The 25,430-nt window shown below is 40.3% G+C and overlaps 1 protein-coding gene across 4 annotated transcripts in view; it reads right to left on the bottom strand.

Moving 5' to 3' along the window:
- Positions 1–25,430, bottom strand: part of MYLK4 (myosin light chain kinase family member 4) — a 91,831-nt gene that overhangs the window by 19,662 nt on the left and 46,739 nt on the right. For 2 of the 4 annotated variants that reach the window (XM_047734811.1, XM_047734812.1), the window contains 4 exons: positions 6,846–6,924; positions 5,826–6,276; positions 3,948–4,246; positions 366–471 (listed from right to left, as the gene is read on the bottom strand). In XM_047734811.1, coding sequence (XP_047590767.1) covers positions 366–471; positions 3,948–4,246; positions 5,826–6,276; positions 6,846–6,924 — 935 coding nt within the window. The remainder of the gene's footprint in view (positions 1–365; positions 472–3,947; positions 4,247–5,825; positions 6,277–6,845; positions 6,925–25,430) is intronic. The other 2 variants (XM_047734813.1, XM_047734814.1) reach the window with 1 other exon arrangement.

The raw sequence follows: 25,430 nt of genomic DNA, 5'->3' as shown, positions 1-25,430 counted from the left end.
AAGATTTAACACATGCCACAATAAATACACAGTGTTCACTCATTTTTACATTTTATATCTCCATTTTCAAGTTTTGGACAGCTTCTAAGCCTCCTGGTGACTCACGAGGGCTTCTCCCACTTTCAGACATTACAACATGGGAAGTAAAGCAGATAATAAATGTGGACTTCAGTCACTGTCACCACATCAACCTTTCTGACATCAGTGACGATTTTCAGAAATGTTTACAATCCCTTAAAATGCTTCTTTATGACGTTTCTGGTTGTCGGGTCAAGGCTGGCAAACATTTACGCAATCCTCAGGATCTGCCTCTTTGAAAACTCTCTTCCTTTGTTGAAAGCGTGTTAAAATTGAGTGTTACTTACCCTCCTAAAATTTCCGTTCTGCTCACGGTATAAAAACTGTTGATGGCTGCTTGTTTGGCTGTCACGATACGGTGATTAAACGGGGCGGGAGGAGCCGGGACATCATCTAGATGGTGAGAGGAAGAGAAGGGCCATTTGTTAAACAGACCTCTTTCTGGCACCAAAACTGGGCCCGAGAATAAAATAAAATGGGCCATCTATTTTATGGCTAGTGATCCAGGAAATGTATGTTTTTATTGCATATTATGGTCTATAATACATAAAGGTGACACCTGACATCTTTCAGAAAGAATGTCAGGACCACAAAACTAAAACCTTCAGAACAACTTTTAGAAATGCCACAATATCCTTTTGTTGTCTGATTGCTGAGGCTAGGACTTCTAGTACTATGTTGAATAGCAGTGGTGATAACGGACATCCCTGCCATGTTCCTGACCTTAGCGGAAAAGCTTTCAGTTTTTCTCCATTGAGAATGATATTTGCGGTGGGTTTTTCATAGATAGCTTTGATAATATTGAGGTATGTGCCGTCTATCCCTACACTTTGAAGAGTTTTGATCAGGAAGGGATGCTGTACTTTGTCAAATGCTTTTTCAGCATCTATGGAGAGTATCATATGGTTCTTGTTCTTTCTTTTATTAATGTGTTGTATCACATTGATTGATTTGCGGATGTTGAACCAGCCTTGCAGCCCTGGAATAAATCCCACTTGGTCGTGGTGAATAATCCTTTTAACGTACTGTTGAATCCTATTGGCTAGTATTTTGGCGAGAATTTTTGCATCTGTGTTCATCAAGGATATTGGTCTGTAGTTCTCTTTTTTGTTGGGATCCTTGTCTGGTTTTGGGATCAAGGTGATGCTGGCCTCATAAAATGAGTTTGGAAGTTTTCCTTCTATTGCTATTTTTTGGAACAGTTTCAGGAGAAGAGGAATTAGTTCTTCTTTAAATGTTTGGTAGAATTCCCCCAGGAAGCCGTCTGGCCCTGGGCTTTTGTTTGTTTGGAGATTTTTGATGACATGGCCAACAGACACATGAAAAAGTGCTCCATATCACTCGGCATCAGGGAAATACAAATCAAAACCACCATGAGATATCACCTCACACCAGTCAGAATGGCTAAAATTAACAAGTCAGGAAATGACAGATGCTGGCGAGGATGCGGAGAAAGGGGAACCCTCCTACACTGTTGGTGGGAATGCAAGCTGGTGCAACCACTCTGGAAAACAGCATGGAGGTTCCTCAAAAGGTTGAAAATAGAACTACCCTATGACCCAGCAATTGCACTGCTGGGTATTTACCCTAAAGATACAAACGTGGTGATCCGAAGGGGCACATGCACCCGAATGTTTATAGCAGCAATGTCTACAATAGCCAAACTATGGAAAGAACCTAGATGTCCATCTACAGACGAATGGATAAAGAAGATGTGGTATATATACACAATGGAATACTATGCAGCCATCAAAAGAAATGAAATCTTGCCATTTGCGACGACGTGGATGGAACTAGAGGGTATCATGCTTAGCGAAATAAGTCAATCGGAGAAAGACAACTATCATATGATCTCCCTGATATGAGGGAGAGGAGATGCAACATGGGGGGTCGAGGGGGTAGGAGAAGAGTAAATGAAACAAGATGGGATTGGGAGGGAGACAAACCATAAGTGACTCTTAATCTCACAAAACAAACTGAGGGTTGATGGGGGGAGGGGGTTGGGAGAGGGGGTGGGGTTATGGATATCAGGGAGGGTATGTGCTATGGTGAGTGTTGTGAAGTGTGTAAACCTGGCGATTCGCAGACCTGTACCCCTGGGCATAAAAATATATGTTTATAAAGCTGTAAAAAAAAAAAAAAAAAAAAAAAAAAAGAAAGAAAGGATGAATCCCCAAGTTTTGTAGCAACATGGACGGGACTGGAAGAGATTATGCTGAGTGAAATAAGTCAAGCAGAGAGAGTCAATTATCATATGGTTTCACTTATTTGTGGAGCATAACAAATAGCATGGAGGACAAGGGGAGATGGAGAGGAGAAGGGAGTTGAGGGAAATTGGAAGGGGAGGTGAACCATGAGAGACTATGGACTCTGAAAAACGATCTGAGAATTTTGAAGGGGTGGGGGGTGGGAGGTTGGGGGCACCAGGTGGTGGGTATTGTAGAGGGCACGGATTGCATGGAGCACTGGGTGTGGTGCAAAAATAATGAATACTGTTATGCTGAAAAAAATAAAAAAAATTTAAAAAAAAAAAAAAAAGAAAGAAAGGATGAATCCCCAAGTTTTGTAGCAACATGGACGGGACTGGAAGAGATTATGCTGAGTGAAATAAGTCAAGCAGAGAGAGTCAAGTATCATATGGTTTCACTTATTTGTGGAGCATAACAAATAGCATGGAGGACAAGGGGAGATGGAGAGGAGAAGGGAGTTGAGGGAAATTGGAAGGGGAGGTGAACCATGAGAGACTATGGACTCTGAAAAACGATCTGAGAATTTTGAAGGGGTGGGGGGTGGGAGGTTGGGGGCACCAGGTGGTGGGTATTGTAGAGGGCACGGATTGCATGGAGCACTGGGTGTGGTGCAAAAATAATGAATACTGTTATGCTGAAAAAAATAAAAAAATTTAAAATAAAATTACCCTATTTAAAAAAAAAAAAAAAAAAAAGAAATGCCACAATAGTTGAAAAGCTCTAACCCCAGTACAGTCCATACAGATAATTCTCTTAATCCCAAAACCATGTAAGTTCAAAGATAAGAAATTGTTTGATCCATTAAAAAAACAAAACAAAACACTATGAGGTCCATTATTTAACTAAAAGAAAGAAAGATGAAGAGATTCTTCATGTCATTGAAATGTTGGCTATTATTCTATATTACTTTCCAAAATATTTTAGACTTTATTTAAGACACTTTTAAGGCACAAAGATGAAATTTTCCTGTCTGGAAATAAAACCACCAATAAAACTGGCTAAGTACATATGCTACAGCTCTCAAATTTCTCCTACTTCCCACCCTCAAGTCTAAGTGTTCTAACTCTAGTCCACGTCATGATCAGTTCTAAAGCACGAACTCAGTTATATCCTTCCATTGTTCTTTTAATTTTTTCATGGTTTGCTTTCTGTGAGCCTATTCATTTCCCCATTTATTCCATATTTAAGCATCTATTGCATTCAGCTTCTTACATGCATACAAGGATACAAGGGGAGGGGAGTAGATAATAACTTTGGTTTCAGAACTTTAAATGTATTCAACGTGTAATTCTGGAGCACTTATCTTGTGCGAGGCACTCTGCCAAGTGCTAATATTTTTTAAAAATTCAGATACTAGAAGTCTCCGGGAATCTCATTTGATATAGCCATTCATCTCTCACACCATAAATATGCTGAAAACGAAAGAAGTCATGCAAGAATTCTCTTGGTGGCATTCATCTCTTCAGACAAAAAAAGGGGGGGGTGATTTTTTACATACACCAATGACATCAGTTGGCATTGTGTCTCCTTCAGGCTGTTAGGCTAGGTGGAATTCAGTTGGAAATGTTTGCTGGAAAGGTTAAGAATCTCTAAAAGACTGAAACAAAAGCCATTTCCTACCCAGTAGGGCCACCAGATCTTGCTGTCTGGAGGTCTTAGTTCCAGTGGACTCCAGGGGTTTGCCTTGTAAGCCTCCCCGGGCTTGTCCAGTTTCCTGTGTCCTAAATACGTGTCCTTCACCTGGGCTCGCTACATCTATTCTGCACTTTTTGTTGTCCTCTTTGGTGAAGCACTCCTCCATCACCCTCCGCTTGCTGCCGCCAGTGGGTTCTGCTTCCTCAGCGTTCTGGAAAGTGGGCGCTAGTGCTGAGTTTTCCAGGATTTGGAATGAGGAAATGGCTTTTACATTGCTGATACACCTGGAAAATAAAATCCAGCTGCAGCTTTCAACGTTTCAAGGAGATAACTTTCAGCCGGTCAAAGGTCTTAGCGCTAAAGCTTGCTGAACATGGTGGTTTGGTGAAGCTTCATGATAGAGTAGGATGGTTCGGCATTTGGGATAAAATGGAGCAGTATGTTTCCCCGTCATATGAAGGAGCCCAAGAACAGGTGTAGAAGACTTGGGTCCCAGGGACTCCCCTGATGACCTCATTATGACCCCAGGTTATTTCACGGAATCTTTACCAAAGGAGTCATTTTATGATACCTAGATAATTCGATCTTCATTTTTTTCACTTCCTTTTCTTATAGAAGAGAAAGATTACTAAATTAAGTATACTAAAGGAAGTAATCATCTCTCTGAATATAAACAGCAGGGAGAGTAAACCTTTATCGATGAAAGAATTGAACTAATTTCAGTTTTTTAATAGCTCCTTACCTTACTAAGCATATCCTCACAGTGATGGACTTTCTTAATAAATATTGGTTTTTACGTTTAATTCTTTAAAAATTAGGCTTCTGGGACGCCTGGGTGGCTCAGTTGGTTAAGCGGCTGCCTTCGGCTCAGGTCATGATCCCGGCGTCCTGGGATCGAGTCCCACATCGGGCTCCTTGCTTGGCGGGGAGCCTGCTTCTCCCTCTGCCTCTGCCTGCCATTCTGTCTGTCTGTGCTTGCTCTCTCTCCCTCTCTCTCTGACAAATAAAAATTAGGCTTCTCCATGATTAGGTTTCAAATACATTACTTATAAGTGAAATAAAAATTATATCTTAATTCCCTAAAAAACACACAGGTATTTGGATATTCTGTTCCAGATAGATTCTGTGGCCCATCACAAGATAGAGTAATTGATTGTAATTGGCTACATAATTACCTGAACTTATATGTGAAACTTTGCAGTTGAGGAAGAGCCCTTCGATAATCTACTTCTTACTCAATCCTTACAATATTCTCAGAAAATAGCCAATTTATCAGGCATAAGTTAAGAATTAGTTTCTTAACTTATGGTTAAATCTGATCTCATTATTCAATTCTTGATCTTAGGAAGGATGTGCTTTATATTGCTAAAAATAAGAACGTCTTACTTAATCTTTTAAAAAATATTGATTCGGGGCGCCTGGGTGACTCAGTGGGTTAAAGCCTCTGCCTTTGGCTCAGGTCATGATCCCAGGGTCCTGGGATTGAGCCCCGCATCGGGCTCTCTGCTCAGCGGGGAGCCTTCTTCCCTGTCTCTCTCTGCCTGCCTCTCTGCTTACTTGTGATCTCTGTCTGTCAAATAAATAAATAAAATACTTTTAAAATATTGATTGATAATAGTCATTATCTTTATCTACCAGTTAGTAGAAGAAAACAGTAAAAATGCCTGAAAATATCACAGGCAAGAAGAAAAAGTAATGGCAAGAAACAGGGCCAAGAAAAACCCACACCAGCTGGGAAACTAGTTTCTAAACCATTGCTTTAAAAACTCACTTCAGTTCTCCTTTTGGTATGGCTTTAAATTGCAATGGCACATAAGTCTACCAAAGACATCCGTTGTAGGCAAGCAATGGTTTAGAGCCTACCTTTCACAGAATTGATCACTGTTAGTTTTATCAACACACTGCTTTTTATCTGAACACTTGTCCAACACTGTTTCATTTGCAATTGCTGGTCCTCCTTTCATCTCAATTTCTTTTCCACTAGTATCTTCCTTAAAATGAAGCCCATTTTTCTCTCCTTTGAACACTGGACATTCATTTTTATCCACAATGGCTTGTGTATCATTTCCAGCACTACTGTTTTCTTGTCTGCTCAGTCTCTGTGTGCTTGAAATGTCTCTTGTGTCTTTATTTTCTCTTGGCTCTATGGAACTTCTTAGAGCAAAATCTTCTACCTTGTCTTGTGGTCTTTCGGTATGAAATGTGGCAAAACTTCTCTGAACTAAAGAGGCATTGGTCTTCTTGGAATCTTTCTCGTTGAGTTTATTAATCTTTTCTTTCTCAGAGGAGGGCTGGTTCTTCTGGGAAGATCTCTCTAAAAGCCACAAAATATTTTAATGGAGGACGCATGTGATCAGTATAATTTTGGCTTCACATAATGGCATTTCTATTCAGGTTTCTCTTTATCAGAAGATATACCCTTTGGGGGCACCTGGGTGGCTCAGTGGGTTGGGCCTCTGCCTTCGGCTCAGGTCATGATCCCAGGGTCTTGGGATTGAGCCCTGCATCGGGCTCTCTGCTCAGTGGGGAGTCTGCTTTCCCCTCTCTCTCTCTCTCTCTGCCTGCCTCTCTGCCTACTTGTGATCTCTCTCTCTGTCAAATAAATAAATAAAATCTTAAAAAAAAAAAAAAGAAGATATACGCTTTGGAAAAGCAAAGTAGATGTGAACATGACCAATTGACTGACATTTGGGTTCCCAAAGAGTTTTTAGTTTGTAATTAGTAGGACCCAAAGTCAAACAAAAAAGTTATTCAAACAGCACTTCTCCCAACACAGGGCTTTATGAACATGTAATTCCTTCTGAATAAGAACAATGACAACAGGACTTTTATACCAGAGCTTTCTTTATGCATAAATCTCTAGTCTTCTAAAGATGTTACTACCTGTGAGGGCCGATGTCCTTTTGTCTTTGACAGGGGTTGTTTCCTTCAGGCCAAGCTGTGACCATGACTTCTCCTTAGCCTGTGGATACACAATTGAATAATTGAAGTCACTTATTAATTACATCAGTGTTTCTCAACCTCAGCACTACTGACACATGGTGTGGGTAATTCTTTGTTGTGGAAAATGTCATGAGCATTATAGAACATTTTGTAGCATCCTCTGTCTTCTACCCACCAGAAAACAATGGCAACTTCCCTCCCAGTTCTAATATCCAAAATGTCTCCAGAAATTACTAAGTGTCCTCTGGGGGTAAAATCATTCCAGATTGAAAACCACTGTATTGCATGATTCAAAAAAAGAAAAAAAAAAACAGTAGAATTAATAGTAAGTTAGAGGACAGTCTGAATTAATGAAACTGTAATAGACGACAATACTTGAAAACAAATGAACTCACTACTCTAAAAGAAATTCTGTTAAAACTCTGGCATTGTTTGTAAAAGAAGGCCCATCTTCATGAATGGATTAAAGGACATTGATAGTGTATCGTCACCTCTGACCTCCAGTTATATTGTCTTGATATGGTTCGCATATAAATCAGATAAAAATGAGAGTATCTATGTGAATAAGATTTTGTAAACCAAAAAGTAGGAGACTAAAGTAAGCCTCTGTAAATGAGCTTTCACGTGGCTTAGAACAGATGACCCTTTTCCTAGGCAGATAAACATCCTTCTCATAGTTCTGGCTTCTCTGAATTTGCTTAGCCAACTTTTCTTAAATACCACATAAAATATAAACATTAGTCCAATCCACCCAAGTTATCATAAATTCCAAAGTTGTGCACTATAAATTAATTAAATTGTGTGGATGTCCAAAGAATCAGTTTCTTTTCTTTGGAAAGAGAGTAAAATCTGCCTTAGGGTGACTTGCAAGCATGAAACTCCATGTAAGTGCAGCTCAGGGGCATCAAGACAGACGGCTAATGTACTTTTAATAATCCAAGGGGCCGTCTCATAGCTTCAGAGCATTTCCATTTTTCAGATAGAGACATTGAAACACAAAGGTGGTAGGTTTAGTAAATCCGTGGAAAACCAAATTAGAGATTATATCCTCAGAGTTTGTAACTTCCTTTTCTAAGTGAAAGTGCAGGACAAATGTTCTTCAAGGTCTTCAGGCAAAGCCAGCTGCTCTCCCCTCTGTGCACTGCATATGCACTCACCCCAGCATCACCAACAACACTTTTAAACATTTTCCCTGTTAATTTCCCACTAGCCTGTAGGTCTTGCTTAAATGGGCAGGAAGACTGGTTCATCTTTGAATCTCAGGCACTTAGCCCAGTGACTAGGATATAGCGATGATGGTGGTGATGATGGTGATGATGATGACAATGATGGTGATGATGTTGGTGGTGGTGGTGACAATGATGATGCTGGTGGTGGTGATGAAGATGATGAAGAGAGTGATGGTGGTGATGATGTCAATGTCGATGTGGCTAATATACACTAAGCACTATCCACATCCCGGGCACATTTCTAAGCATGTCAGTTGATCCTCATAGCAACCCTTTGGGATAGATATTATTAGCCACATTTTATAACGAAATCAGGTAATTTCCAAGGATTATACAGTTCAGAAATGGTCGAGCCAGGGTTATTAGTCAGCTGTCTCCTTCATTTTGTGCTCTTAACTACTACAATCAGAAAAAAAAATAGATTACAGGGAAGGTGTGTTGTTAGTATTTACTGAGTATCTATCGCACAGCCAGTACCACAGGCGATAAGAAGGAAGATTAAGAGAGAAGCGTATAGGGGCCCCTGGGTGGCTCAGTGGGTTGAGCCACTGCCTTCGGCTCAGGTCATGATCTCAGGGTCCTGAGATAGAGCCCCACATAGGGCTCTAAGCTCAGCAGGGAGCCTGCTTCCCCCTCTCTCTGCCTGCCTCTTTGCCTACTTGTGATCTCTCTCTCACTCTGTCAAATAAATAAATAAGAATCTAAAAAAAAAAAAAGAGAAAGAGAGAGAGAGAGAAGGGTATAAAATGGAAACAAGTTAGTAGAGTGAAGAAATAAATATTTACCAAACAATTAGAATTAACATAGAATTAACATAGAAGAAAGGCAAGAGAGAGAGAATTCAAGTCCAACTTTGAAACAAGTCAAATTAGCCAAATAAGGTAGTCTAACAAATTGTGTGTAAGATACTGTACAATTTTGTTTTTCAGTGTTTCTTTTTTGAAATGAAAATTCTTGGTGGATAGGCATTGTGCTTCTGGATTTATTCTGGATAATGTGAACATAGGTGGACTTGATAAAGAAAAAGGGTATGTATCAATCAATTTCAGTTCACCAAAATAGGTAAAATGGAGAATTTGGAGGTAAGACTCCATGGAGTGCCAAATTGATGAGCCTTTGCCTCTAAGGTCATCCAGGTACTGGTGGCAAAGATTTAGGAGTGCAAACATTCTGAGGGTAGAGCAATTGGAGTTGACCAACAGGAGAAGCTGTCGATTCTGAAGAATATAAGAAACCAGCTTCCAAAAGAGGCTGGATTTTTTCTTTGTCAATTATATATCACATATGTTTTACCACTTAAATAATGTAAGGAGGTCTTTATTCATTGCCACAGGCCATTGTATTTTTATTTCTCTATGTAATACTGACATCTAGAGGAACTTTGAACTGAGTTTCCAAAAAACAGAAACTGTATTTCTCCTTTCCTGCTTCTGAACAGCAACTTCAGTATGAAGAGGGTTTCCATGTTATCTGAAGAAGATGCTAAAATAGGAAGCACAAGTCTGTAGATATATCTTGTCCAAAGATGAACATATTTTCTACCCATTTTACCATGTTAAGCATGATGTTCCTGTAAGGATTACTGTCACCTTCTGTTAATAGATAAAAGTCATGTCAGAAACTAAGTTCCTTTGCTAAAATCACACTGATGACTGAGATGAGTGTGAGGGCTTCAGTGCATTCAAATTCACTCATTATTCCTTCACTTAATAAATACTTCTATATTTGCATATGGATTCCTTTTGTGATCAATTATTCATTACTTTTATAATAATCCATTGATGCATTTAGAATGACATACAGAAGAAAGGAGACCCAAATGCCCAAGTATTTAAAACAAGTTCTGTTCTCTCCACTCTGTACAGTTTTCTTGACTGGTGTCCTGAGTGGGGAATATGTTTCCAAAGTAGTTTTCAGGTTATATAAAGGACATGTTAGAACTCGTTTCTATTTGTTTTCTATTCTTTTAAAATTTACATTTTATATATGTTTTAAAGCATGTATGAATAAAGTTGGACAGGTATATAATTTATAAGTTTCTGTCATATGCTAAATTTATTTATAAAAATAAATATACATGTATTGTTTATCAATGTGCATATTTCTGAATAAATGTTGGGATTTACTTAAATGCATTTTACTGATAGCAGTGCAAAATCAAAATAATTTGAGGACCATTCTTCCAAATAACACCATTTCTTACATAATGATTTTCTGAAATATGTGCTTTAGAGAAGAATTATTCTAATCAGCAGGTTCAAGGACAAGTACATAATTTGAACAGTGAGCTCATTTCTTGCAAATTGCTTCTAAGAGGTCAAGATTCATTGCTTAATGACTACTTTGACATTTAGACCAATTGTATGCACCTTATACTCTGGTCTCCAGGCAGTTTCACTGATTGCCATGGAAACAAGAGCTACGCAGCATCAAATAAAAAGGCAGCATCCATCTGGAAGCATGTGTCCACCTACCCAGTGTGGAGTTCACTCCCACCGCAGACCACAAGCCTGTCCCAGTACTACACAACAACTCTGTTTCTCTTCAAAGTGGTAGAACAACCAAAAGGAAAATTAGTTCTGTTGAACGACTTTGCCTCATTCCTCTCCTTTCCATTCAATACAAACCAACCTTAAAAATCCATCTTAAAGTGGATTTAAACTTTTAAAGAACAGAAAGGCAAACAGCTACTGCCTCCTCTGGACGCCCTCAAAGCAGTGATCATCTTCTTGGTATTCTATGGCCACTTGACATGCCTGTCCCCCACCTGGGATATGGACCCTTTTCTTCACATTTGTTTCCCCAGCACCACATGCTGAATATGCTTGGTGAACCCGTGTATAGTAAAGGAAAGAAGTGCCTGCAGGACGGGTACCCTCATTCTGACAATATCCCTTTTTTTTTTTTTTTTTAGAATATTTATTTATTTATTTATTTATTTTTACTTTTTTAATGTGCAATTAGCCAGCATAGAATACAACATTCGTTTTTGATGTAGTGTTCAATGATTCATTAGTTGCATATAACACCCAGTGCTCATCACCACACATGCCCTCCTTTGTACCCATCACCCAGTTACCCCATCCCTCTACCCCGCTCCCTTCTGTGACCTTCAGTTTGGTTCCCAGAGTCTCTCATGGTTTATCTCCCCCTCTGATTTCTTCCCATTCAGTTTACCTTCCCTTCCCCTGTGGTCCTCTGCTCTATTCCTTATGTTCCACATACGAGTGAATCCATATGATAATTGACAATATTCTTTAATCAGGCTGTGTCACTGAAAAGCCCCACTCTCCCAAGCACCATCCGAAATGTATCCCTGTCACTGATGCTCATATCCTTAGCATCACTTAACTGACGGTAAGTTACATCCTCGGCCCTGCATTTGGGGATTATGATTGTACAGAAAACTGTTTTCTTACCATCACAATGGAACATGACTATACTAACTGCACAGCCCGAGCTGAGGGCTTGTCATTATCACTGCTGTGGAGATGCCAAGATGAACACCTTTTGGTAATTTTAACCTAATGCCTAGAAATACAAAAACAAAATGATAACAATGTATAATGACTTAAACTTTGGGCTCATCATGAGGAAGAGAAAAAAATGGAATACAAATAAAAGAAATACAATAAAATAAAAGAAATACAAAAAGAGGAATTTTCAGAATATCGAAACTATATTTCCTTGCTTGAGTAAAAAAGATAATTTTAGAAATTCTTTGTAAAGTAAATCTATTTCTTTTCATCTTCAGGGCACACTCAAATTCTTGCCCTGAGTGAGAGGACTCCCTAAAGTCCCCGGGCTGATGAAAGGAATGTTCACAAAGCATAACCGGTTTCATGGTCCATGAGGACTGGCATAGAATAAGGCAGGACAGGATCAAACCAAACCCAAAGGAAAAGTGTTCACCTTGGCCTCAAAACTCAGTAATCAGACCCTCCCCTGCTGCTGAGAAGAACATCAAGGATAATCAGTCACCTGAGAAAATAACCCTGCAGGAAAATTAAAGCCTTTTGATGCATTCGCTATTACATGGGCAGTGCTTCATTCAAAAAGCAAAAGACCAGAAATTAACAGCTGGTTCAGGACAGCTAATTAGACCATCTGTCAAGTGAAGATGTGTGGTAATTTTACTTTTATTCAACTTTAAGATGTATTGAACAGAACTATTAAAAAAAAAAAGAGTGTACTACCACATTTAACTGTCTCCTCGAGCAGGAAAGACTGAATAGGGAACAGCACTGGTCAAATGCACTGTATCAGGTTATTCCTCATTGACTACAGACTTTTCTTAATTTAAATACACTCTCAGGTTTTCTTATTCCAATAACCCCTTGTTATGGCCAAGACCATGCAGACCATATGTTCAGTCCTGATGCGATGTATGAAGACTGACGGGTTAGGGGTGGCAGACCCCTAATATCTGCTCCACCATCCCAAGGGCCAGGCCAGGCTGTGGATGAGAGGTACAAGTCATTAAAACCATAGGCTCGCCTCCATTCTTCTAACCAGCCTGCCTTTGTCAATTTTAGAAGAAGCAGTTAGAACAAGTTAAGAATCGTCACCTAAATATTTAGTCACGTCAGGTACTTTGATCATATAGATTGTGTTTTTCCCTCATCTTATGCCCAAGGGATAAGCTTACCCAAAACATCTTATAAATGAACTCATATTATTTTATATCCTTCTCATCATCACTTCTCCTGCCCTCCCCACCAGAAAATGCTGAGCTCTCTGACTCTAACTGCTCCTTTTTCCCCAAACTACCCACGTGACTTCGGTTGGCCATACACGCTACACCCCACCTTCCAGGCCCTAATCATCCTTTGTTCTAACAAGGTCAAAACTAGGCGGGGGGCAGGGGTTTGACAATATTTAATGTACGGGTTCCACCCCTAAAGAGGGGGTGCAGCTACACACTATTGTTTTTTCTAATATCCACCCCACCCTCTGCCCCACAACCACACATACACACCCCAATAATTCCAAGGGACTGCAAGGGTTGGGAGCCACTGTTTCTGTGTTCTCAGCTCCCCTCACTCTGGGTTGTTTTGTCGAGGTAGGGTTTTTTCTCTGAGTCCTTCTTACCATCCAGGCTGCTGTGCCATAGTTTTGAATGATAGTAATAACACTGGAGATGTAGTATTTCTCCTAATCCCGAGTTCCTCTCAACCACCAGCAAAGGTATTTGATCCTCTCTAGGATGGATTATCCAGCAAACTACTGCCTCTTCCTTGCTGGCCACCCAGGGACACATGTATGGAAATGAGACTCAGGTAGACTGGCCCAGAGACCACAAAACCTCCTCTCCAAAAGTGATCTCAGGGCATCCAAGGAGGGCAAGCCAATAAAAAAACCAGCATTTCTAACCACACCTGAAATCCTCTGCCTTGCTTCCTGGTCAAAGCTCAATTAATTGAAAGTGATTTAGATCCCCTACCAAAACGGAGGTGAGCAGAAGGCAGCCTGACTCCAGTTAAGTGGAGAAACACCACTTCACACGGTGTAGAATTATTTATAGCCCTTTACACAAAAGTGTATCTGAAAACCATAAATGGTGGCATGCTCTGCCCTCTTGGGATTCTGCCACCAGAAAACAAGCACCTGAGCACTTCAAAAACAATACATCAAGATTATTAAGGAATTGCAATGTGTTGTGTTGTGTGTGTGTGAGAGAGAGAGAAAGAGAGAGAGAGACAGAGAGAGAGGAGAGAACAACCAATTTCAAATGCAGGTATAAATGGGATTATAGCTCTTTGATGTTCCTCTGATTAAAATGAGTCTTACTTAGTAAGATTCTTCTTTTATACTACACAAGACCCAACCTTGGAATGTTTTCACATGAAATATACAGTGTTTTTTCATCACCTAATAAAACTCTTCTATTTCTTCCTGCCGCAGACAGTTTTACAAGCATTCATTTCACATAGTGTTCTCAGTGTGCTTTTTAATTTTTATTTTAGGTTCACTTTTATCACTCCATCTCCTGTCCCCTGCTCTGAGTAAGCAATCAGCATTTTGGTCCAGCCTCTCACCACAGGCTGGCTCGTGGAAGTAGCGTCTGCTGGCAGAGGCTCCTGGGGAGTTCAGTGTTTCCTCAGGTGAGGTGATGTGTGGTCCCACGGGTTGTTAAGGAGGTTCTAAGATTTGAACTTAGATTTACCGAGCAAAATATCTAACTTCCTATGGTTTGTCTTTCCATATCTTGCCCTGCACAGCAAATTTTGCAAGCACACTACAAAGTAGCTTTAAAAAGCGATCTCTGAAAAAATAATGAGAAGTTGCAAAGCTCTTAAAAAGTTTCTTAAAGCTCTTAAAAAGTAATATAGTTTTTGGAATATATAATTCAAACTCAGTAGATAGAAACAATCAATCATGACTATCCCCAAAGCTTTCATTGTCTAGTCCCTTCTACTCAAAGTAGGGACCACAGCGACCCAGGACCCGTAGAGCCTCTCAGCACCCCCCTTCATTTATCCAATCAGAATCTGCCCTTTAACTATTCCCCAGGTGATTCCCATGCACATTACAATGTTGAAAACATTGATCCAGATAACATCCATAATGACTTGGTGCAAAGAAATATTTCACAAAATATTTGTCATGGCTGCTTGTATTTATTTGAATCTGTCCTCCATTCACAAAAAGCCATTGTCACATTTGGTTAAGCTCAGAGGGAGGACTGTGGAGAAAGCAGGAAGGAGCCAACAAATGCTCCGCTGGTCTGGATGTCAGCTGCCCTTGAGGGCAATGGCCAGTAGAAGTCCAGAACTGTGTGGAATATCAGTGACCTTTGAAGAATGCCCAGAATTTTGACACTGACCCAAGGAGTCCTAGCAAGGACTCAGAAGGGTGTGTGAGCGAGACCTGATGTACCTAATTTCTAGGGTCTCTGCCAAACTCGGGTCTCATAGAAAATCAATACTAAGGTGTAAAGATTCTGCTATGGGCTGAATGTTTGTGTCCTGCCAAAATTCATATATTGAAGCCCAAACTCCCAATATGATAGTATAAGAAGGTGGGACCTTTAAGTGATAATTAGGTATAGATGATGTCATGAGGGTAGAATCTCTGGTGAAATTAGTGTCTTTATAAGAAGGAAACCTGGTTCTTCCTCTATCTCTCTGCCATGGGAGGATACAGAGATAATGCAACTGTCTGCAAGACAGGAAAAGGGTTCTCATCAGAATCAGACCACCCTTGGCACCCTGACCTCAGTCTTCCAGCCTCCAGAACTGTGAGAAAGAAATTGCTGTGTAAGCCACTCAGTCTACGGTATTTTGTTACAACAACCTGACCTAAGGTACAAGGAAACTGTGCCAATGGTAAACTCTAGAGAAAATCAGTAATATATTCTGATCAGCTCAAAAATGCAAAGAATACAGTTAGGATTATTAACACAAGTGCTATAACTAGGTTGCAATAAAGGGGATTATCAATCCCTTAAAAGGAGCAAAAGAAATTTTATTAATCCCAGTTCTGATGAAACAAAAATTTTAAAGTACACAGATAATACATAATGTCTGATACCATCTAACTGTCTGTGCTTTCACTCCTAAGATAGACTTAAAGGCTCAATTTATGGAGAACATTCTGAACACCTTAGTGAACTCTTCGTGTTCTTATCTCATTCTCTTGTTTTATTATGTACATACAGGAGAATATTCAGCTGGTACACTGGTACTCTAACAGTTATAAAAATAGGGAAGTATTTCCATTCTGGAGGATGTCCTGAGCCCTCCCAAACAACTCGTGACCTAACCACTCTCAGGACCCTCCTAAGATCTGAAACCCTGAAGGTCAGTATCTGGCATGGCTGGGACGTCTATGTGCATGGGGACCATCCAGTGCAGTCTATTCTGAAAGGTGAGTGACTGCAGACTCCCAGCTATGAAATTCAGTTCTGCATCAGCAAACATGAATATAGTATGAGTGCACCTGGCCACAAGAGTAGGCTTATGGCTGTATAATTTTTAATATTGGAATAAAAGCTTTTAATATTATCTGTGCTGTTCCTAGAAGTTAATTATTCATAGGAATTGGAAAGTGTGCCTTGACACTCAAGGAGAAAGCAGTGCAGAGGAGTAAAGAAGAGGTAGGAGAGTTTCTATCAGCAATACCTTTGCCCACCTTAGACCCTGGGTCAGTGGTCCAAAGTTTATCTCCTGCCCCAAAGATTCCCAATCGGTAGGTCTGGGCTGCAGTGTAAGAATATTTTTCACACGCGGAGAGAGGAGTCAAGATGGCGGAGAAGTAGCAGGCTGAGACTACTTCAGGTAGCGGGAGATCAGCTAAATAGCTTATCTAAAGATTGCAAACACCTATAAATCCAACGGGAGATTGAAGAGAAGAAGAACAGCAATTCCAGAAACAGAAAATCAACCACTTTCTGCAAGGTAGGACTGGCGGAGAAGTAAATCCAAAGCAACTGGAAGATAGACCGCGGGGGGAGGGGCCGGCTCCCGGGAAGCGGCGGAGCAACGGAGCACAAAATCAGGACTTTTAAAAGTCTGTTCCGCTGAGGGACATCGCTCCAGAAGCTTAACTGGGGTGAAGCCCAGGCGGGGTCAGCGCAGCCTCAGGTCCCGCAGGGTCACAGAAGGATCAGGGGTGTCTGAGTGTCGCAGAGCTTACCGGTATTAGAACAGGGAAGCCGGCTACAGAGACAGAGCCAAGGAGTGACTCTCAGCTCGGGGTTACCTTGAACCGGTCGCAGGCTCGGTCAGCTCGGAGTGCGGCCGGAGGCCAGGGTGACGGGAGTCATTGGGTGCTGTTCTCTGAGGGCGCACTGAGGAGTGGGGCCCCGGGCTCTCGGCTCCTCCGGGCCAGAGACCGGGAGGCCGCCATCTTCACTCCCGTCCTCCGGAACTCTACAGAAAGCGCTCAGGGAACAAAAGCTACCGAAAGCAAACCCAGCAAACCCGATCGGATTACTCAGCCCGGCCCCGGGTAAGGGCGGTGCAACTCCGCCTGGGGCAAAGACGCTTGAGAATCACTACAACAGGCCCCTCCCCCAGAAGATCAACGAAAAACCCAGCCAGGACCAAGTTCACCTACCAAGGAGTGCAGTTTCAATACCAAGGAGAGCGGCGAAATTCCAGAGGAGAAGAAAGCAAAGCATGGAACTCATGGCTTTCTCCCCATGATTCTTTAGCCTTGCATTAATTTAATTTTTTTTTCTTCTTCAATTTTTTTTTCTCTTCTTCTGCTAAATTTTTTTAACTTTTACCATTTTCTTTTTTTAACGTTTTTTAAATAGTTTATCTAATATATATATATATTTTTTTCCTTTTTATATTTTTTATCGGCTTTCTTTTTTTAATAGTTTTTTTTTCTTCTGAACCCCTTTTTATCCCCTTTTTCACCCCTCACCATTTGGGATCTCTTCTGATTTGGCTAAAGCATATTTTCCTGGGGTTGTTGCCACCCTTTTAGTATTTTACTTGCTTCTTCATATACTCTTATCTGGACAAAATGACAAGGCGGAAAAATTCACAACAAAAAAAAGAACAAGAAGCAGTACCAAAGGCTAGGGACCTAATCAATACAGACATTGGTAATATGTCAGATATAGAGTTCAGAATGATGATTCTCAAGGTTCTAGCCAGGCTTGAAAAAGGCATGGAAGATATTAAAGCAACCCTCTCGGGAGATATAAAAGCCCTTTCTGGAGAAATAAAAGAACTAAAATCTAACCAAGTTGAAATCAAAAAAGCTATTAATGAGGTGCAATCAAAAATGGAGGCTCTCACTGCTAGGATAAATGAGGCAGAAGAAAGAATTAGCGATATAGAAGACCAAATGACAGAGAATAAAGAAGCTGAGCAAAAGAGGGACAAACAGCTACTGGACCATGAGGGGAGAATTCGAGAGATAAGTGACACCATAAGACGAAAAAACATTAGAATAATTGGGATTCCAGAAGAAGAGGAAACAGAGAGGGGAGCAGAAGGTATATTGGAGAGAATTATTGGAGAGAATTTCCCCAATATGGCAAAGGGAACAAGCATCAAAATCCAGGAGGTTCAGAGAACCCCCCTCAAAATCAATAAGAATAGGTCCACACCCCGTCACCTAATAGTAAAATTGACAAGTTTTAGTGACAAAGAGAAGATCCTGAAAGCAGCCCGGGAAAAGAAGTCTGTAACGTACAATGGTAAAAATATTAGATTGGCAGCAGACTTATCCACAGAGACCTGGCAGGCCAGAAAGAGCTGGCATGATATATTCAGAGTACTAAATGAGAAAATCATGCAGCCAAGAATACTATATCCAGCTAGGCTATCATTGAAAATAGAAGGAGAGATTAAAAGCTTCCAGGACAAACAAAAACTGAAAGAATTTGCAAATACCAAACCAACTCTACAGGAAATATTGAAAGGGGTCCTCTAAGCAAAGAGAGACCCTAAAAGTAGTAGATCAGAAAGAAACAGAGACAATATACAATAACAGTCACCTTACAGGCAATATAATGGCACTAAATTCATATCTCTCAATACTTACCATGAATGTTAATGGGCTAAATGCCCCAATCAAAAGACACAGGATATCAGAATGGATAAAAAAATAAAACCCATCTATATGTTGCCTACAAGAAACTCATCTTAAACCCGAAGACACCTCCAGGTTTAAAGTGAGGGGGTGGAAGAGAATTTACCATGCTAATGGACATCAGAAGAAAGCAGGAGTGGCAATCCTTATAGCAGATCAATTAGATTTTAAGCCAAAGACTATAATAAGAGATGAGGAAGGACACTATATCATACTCAAAGGAACTGTCCAACAAGAAATTCTAACAATTTTAAATATCTATGTCCCTAACTGGGGAGCAGCCAACTATATAAACCAATTAATAACAAAATCAAAGAAACACATCGACAAGAATACAATAATAGTAGGGGATTTTAACACTCCCCTCACTGAAATGGACAGATCATCCAAGCAAAAGATCAACAAGGAAATCAAGGCCTTAAATGACACACTGGACCAGATGGACATCACAGATATATTCAGAACATTTCATCCCAAAGCAACAGAATACACATTCTTCTCTAGTGCACATGGAACATTCTCCAGAATAGATCACATTCTTGATCTTAAATCAGGTCTCAACCGGTATCAAAAGATTGGGATCATTCCCTGCATATTTTCAGACCACAATGCTCTAAAGCTAGAACTCAATCACAAGAGGAAATTTGGAAAGAACCCAAATACATGGAGACTAAACAGCATCCTTCTAAAGAATGAATGGGTCAACCAGGAAATTAAAGAAGAATTGAAAAAATTTATGGAAACAAATGATAATGAAAACACAATGGTTCAGAATCTGTGGGACACAACAAAGGCAGTCCTGAGAGGAAAATATATAGCGGTACAAGCCTTTCTCAAGAAACAAGAAAGGGCTCAGGTACACAACCTAACCCTACACCTAAAGGAGCTGGAGAAAGAACAAGAAAGAAACCCTAAACCCAGCAGGAGAAGAGAAATCATAAAGATCAGAGCAGAAATCAATGAAATAGAAACCAAAAAAACAATAGAACAAATCAACGAAACTAGGAGCTGGTTCTTTGAAAGAATTAATAAGATTGATAAACCCCTGGCCAGACTTATCAAAAAGAAAAGAGAAAGGACCCAAATAAATAAAATCATGAATGAAAGAGGAGAGATCACAACGAACACCAAAGAAATACAGACAATTATAAGAACATACTTTGAGCAACTCTACGCCAACAAATTTGACAATCTGGAAGAAATGGATGCATTCCTAGAGACATATAAACTATCACAACTGAACCAGGAAGAAATGGAAAGCCTGAACAGACCCATAACCAGTAAGGAGATTGAAACAGTCATCAAAAATCTCCAAACAAACAAAAGCCCAGGGCCAGATGGCTTCCCGGGGGAATTCTACCAAACATTTAAAGAAGAACTAATTCCTAGTCTCCTGAAACTGTTCCAAAAAATAGCAATAGAAGGAAAACTTCCAAACTCATTTTATGAGGCCAGCATCACCTTGATCCCAAAACCAGACAAGGATCCCATCAAAAAAGAGAACTACAGACCAATATCCTTGATGAACACAGATGCAAAAATTCTCGCCAAAATACTAGCCAATAGGATTCAACAGTACATTAAAAGGATTATTCACCACGACCAAGTGGGATTTATTCCAGGGCTGCAAGGTTGGTTCAACATCCGCAAATCAATCAATGTGATACAACACATTAATAAAAGAAAGAACAAGAACCATATGATCCTCTCCATAGATGCTGAAAAAGCATTTGACAAAGTACAGCATCCCTTCCTGATCAAAACTCTTCAAAGTGTAGGGATAGACGGCACATACCTCAATATTATCAAAGCCATCTATAACAAACCCACCGCAAATATCATTCTCAATGGAGAAAAACTGAAAGCTTTTCCGCTAAGGTCAGGAACACGGCAGGGATGTCCGTTATCACCACTGCTATTCAACATAGTACTAGAAGTCCTAGCCTCAGCAATCAGACAACAAAAGGAAATTAAAGGCATCCAAATCGGCAAAGAAGAAGTCAAACTATCACTCTTCGCAGATGATATGATACTATATGTGGAAAACCCAAAAGACTCCACTCCAAAACTGCTAGAACTTGTACAGGAATTCAGTCAAGTGTCAGGATATAAAATCAATGCACAGAAATCAGTTGCATTTCTCTATACCAACAACAAGACAGAAGAAAGAGAAATTAAGGAGTCCATCCCATTTACAATTGCACCCAAAACTATAAGATACCTAGGAATAAACCTAACCAAAGAGACTAAGAATCTATACACAGAAAACTATAAAGTACTCATGAAAGAAATTGAGGAAGACACAAAGAAATGGAAAAATGTTCCATGCTCCTGGATTGGAAGAATAAATATGGTGAAAATGTCTATGCTACCTAAAGCAATCTACACATTTAATGCAATTCCTATCAAAGTACCATCCATTTTTTTCAAAGAAATGGAACAAATAATCCTAAAATTTATATGGAACCAGAAAAGACCTCGAATAGCCAAAGCAACATTGAAAAAGAAAGCCAAAGTTGGTGGCCTCACAATTCTGGACTTCAAGCTCTATTACTAAGCTGTCATCATCAAGACAGCATGGTACTGGCACAAAAACAGACACATAGATCAATGGAACAGAATAGAGAGCCCAGAAATAGACCATCGACTCTATGGTCAACTCATCTTCGACAAAGCGGGAAAGAATGTTCAATGGAAAAAAGACAGCCTCTTCAATAAATGGTGTTGGGAAAATTGGACAGCCACATGCAGAAAAATGAAATTGGATCATTTCCTTACACCACACTCGAAAATAGACTCAAAATGGATGAAGGATCTCAATGTGAGAAAGGAATCCATCAAAATCCTCGAGGAGAACACAGGCAGCAACCTCTTCGACCTCAGCCGCAGCAACATCTTCCTAGGAACATCACCAAAGGCAAGGGAAGCAAGGGCAAAAATGAACTATTGGGATTTTATCAAGATCAAAAGCTTTTGCACAGCAAAGGAAACAGTGAACAAAACCAAAAGACAACTGACAGAATGGGAGAAGATATTTGCAAATGACATATCAGATAAAGGGCTAGTGTCCAAAATCTATAAAGAACTTAGCAAACTCAACACCCAAAGAACAAATAATCCAATCAAGAAATGGACAGAGGACATGAACAGACATTTCTGCAAAGAAGACATCCAGATGGCCAACAGACACATGAAAAAGTGCTCCACATCACTCGGCATCAGGGAAATACAAATCAAAACCACCATGAGATATCACCTCACACCAGTCAGAATGGCTAAAATTAACAAGTCAGGAAATGACAGATGCTGGCGAGGATGCGGAGAAAGGGGAACCCTCCTACACTGTTGGTGGGAATGCAAGCTGGTGCAACCACTCTGGAAAACAGCATGGAGGTTCCTCAAAATGTTGAAAATAGAACTACCCTATGACCCAGCAATTGCACTGCTGGGTATTTACCCTAAAGATACAAACGTAGTGATCCGAAGGGGCACGTGCACCCGAATGTTTATAGCAGCAATGTCTACAATAGCCAAACTATGGAAAGAACCTAGATGCCCATCAACAGACGAATGGATAAAGAAGATGTGGTATATATACACAATGGAATACTATGCAGCCATCAAAAGAAATGAAATCTTGCCATTTGCGACGACGTGGATGGAACTAGAGGGTATCATGCTTAGCGAAATAAGTCAATCGGAGAAAGACAACTATTATATGATCTCCCTGATATGAGGGAGAGGAGATGCAATATGGGGGGTTAAGGGGGTAGGAGAAGAATAAATGTAACAAGATGGGATTGGGAGGGAGACAAACCATAAGTGACTCTTAATCTCACAAAAGAAACTGAGGGTTGATGGGGGGAGGGGGGTTGGGAGGGGGGGTGGGGTTATGGATATTGGGGAGGGTATGTGCTATGGTGAGTGCTGTGAAGTGTGTAAACCTGGTGATTCGCAGACCTGTACCCCTGGGGATAAAAATATATGTTTATAAAAAATAATAAAATTATAAAAAGAAAAGAATATTTTTCACACGCTTTTGAAATGGTTCTGTTGTAAGTGCTCCAGGGATCATACTTTCAGAAAGTGTAGAAATTCTTACTCATTATTCGAGATCCTACCTCAAGAAGTTTCCCTTTGTGAATTCTTCCTTAAACACTCTGGTTCCACATCCTTCTACCAGAAGAGGAGTCACTCTTTCCTCCACATTTATTGATGATACATCCATCACGGATTTACCATACTGCATTATTTGTTTTCACACCTGACTCTGCCTGCATATCTTGTATTTCTAGCATCTCACGCAGCATTTGACAGATAAACACAGACTGAGTAGAAAATAGGGGTCAGGGCTGATGGGGGGCAATATTTACTGAGCATCTCAACCAGCTATGTAAAGTTTCCAGAAGGAATGCTGTAGCACACCCTTTATTATATCCGGTTTCAGGCTTGACTGTCTTGCCCTTAGGCTCCTGTGGCACCTAGAAGTTCCCTCTATCATGTAGAGAAATTTGTTGGCCTGAACCTCTAGGAGAAAGCTCATAGTCTTCTCAGACCTTTGCAAGAACTTAAAGGCTTGTGTTACCAATTCACATCTGAGAGTCCACACTGAGTGTGGGTTATTGAACTAATGTATCATTTGACCACCTTCTCAGCAAATGTCTTAGACGTCATAAAAATCAGAACATGTCCTGTAAACATGCATTTGCTTAAGGCATATATTTAAGATCTATTATTCATATAACTATATCAACCATAACTTTTTTTAACATTCAATAATACACTAACATAGAGAAACACTTAATGAATATATTTTTTAGAAGATTTTATTATTTTTAAGTCATCCCTACACCCAACTTGGGGCTGAGACTCACAACCTCGAGATCAAGAGTCGCACACTCTGCTGTCTGAGCCAGCCAGGTGCCCCAAGAGCTGCTTAAAGGATACTTTTGGTAATAGAAATGAGAAGAGGTTAGATATTGTTATTGCCACAATTCACTTTGTTATGATTATGAAGGAGACAAGCAGAACCTATCTCCTCTGAAGGTCTGATTACACTTCTTTGGGGAGCACCTAACTCAACATTAAAATAGATGCTAAATAAATGGCTCTGCATTTTCCTGCCGAAGCCCTTTACCATATTTCTAATGGTGATTAAGTCAGACATCATATCCATTACTCCAACATCCCTTTAGCGCTCAAGTTCTGTGATGCCACAGAATCAAGAATAAATCTTGGCACAGTTACAGAGCACGCTCAGAAGCTTAACGCTGGCAAGAATCTGCTGCTCAGTGCTTTTCTATGGATCTTGCCTCTTGGAATCTATCTATGGGGATGATTTACTGAAGTAAGGCCTAAGTAAAAGTGTCTTTATGGCAGATCATAGGAAAAAAAATCACGCTTGTTTGGTTTGTGCTATTTATTTAGGTCTCCATTTCTCAGCAGGTGAGGGCTTTGCTTCAACCACTTTAAGCCCTGTCAACACCAAAGGAGTTCTCCTCCAGATTTTATCAGCAAAATTTCTGATTTGCTCCTTGCTACCAGGAGATGGGAGTAGTCCCTGAGTTCTTCAGAATTCTCCTGCTGTGTCTTCTCAAGCACTGTTCAGAGGTAGTGACCAGTGAGGTGGGGTTGAGTTTGTAAAACATGCCGCTCAGATTCCTGTCCAAATTCATGATCTTAGGCAGCTATGGCAAAGAGCCTGCCTCCCTACGTTTGCTGATTCTGAGAAGAACAATGTCCTTATTCTCAAAGCCAAGACATTGCTACTTCAATAGACAAAGGCAAAACAAAGCAAAAGGTAACTTTTTTGATGTTGTGGAAATCAGCTATTTTTGGTTCATGGCAGAACAGGAAGGAGTCTGAAAAATCACCTTAGATTTAACATCACAAATTTAAATAAGGTTTTAGAGAGAAATTAAAGGAAGGGAAGGAGTTTGCCTCACAGTCCAGTGGGTCAGATACATAACTTTTGTATTCTTTTGTATTCTCAACCATACAACGTACTCCCCAAAATCCACAGTATTCTAAGGGTTCAAAACAAGACAAGGAATTCAAAAACTTACTAAATCATAAAATCCATTTGAATCTAGAGAGACCTTAAAGAGCATTGTGAAATGAGTTAAGGAAATCTAACTCAAAACTGGAAGGGGGAAGCCATGCCGGGATGGTCACACACATGTCACTCATTGTAGCTTGCTTAGTTCCACAGGAAGAAGGAAGATTTCCTCTCAACCCTGGTAACTGCCCTAAACTGCAGCCAATGAGAGAACCATTCACTTCCAACACCTACAGCCAATGAGAAGCCACCACCACTACGAACTCTCATTTCTGCACCAATGAAATTTTGTTCTAAACAACCTCTTCCAACTTCCTCCTCTCCTCCATGAAAGGACACTCTCCTCCTTTGTTCTCTGTACTTGGAATGTGCTTGGAGAAGCCATGCTCCAGACTGGAAATGAGTCTCTCTCTCTCCTGATTGACACCGGAGCTACACTCTAGTGTTCAAACCTACTACCATTAAACAGCCCCTGCCTCAGTGTCCTAAATAGTTCAAAGAATGAAAGTCTCTAATAAACCACAACAGGTTGCTATGTCTAATGATCCGCTTCTGCTTAGACGCTCTAGGAGATACCCACCCTTTTCTCCTTAGTTCTTCCACCCCTATTGGTTTATTGGGCCAAGATTTCCTAGGAAAATATCATGCTGGAAGTTCTTTCTCCTGAAAAGGGGAAATAATTCT

This window comes from Lutra lutra, chromosome 6 (genome assembly GCF_902655055.1).
Source record: "Lutra lutra chromosome 6, mLutLut1.2, whole genome shotgun sequence".
In the NCBI taxonomy this organism is placed as follows: Eukaryota; Metazoa; Chordata; class Mammalia; order Carnivora; family Mustelidae; genus Lutra; species Lutra lutra.
This window is presented reverse-complemented; position numbering and strand designations above follow the sequence as displayed.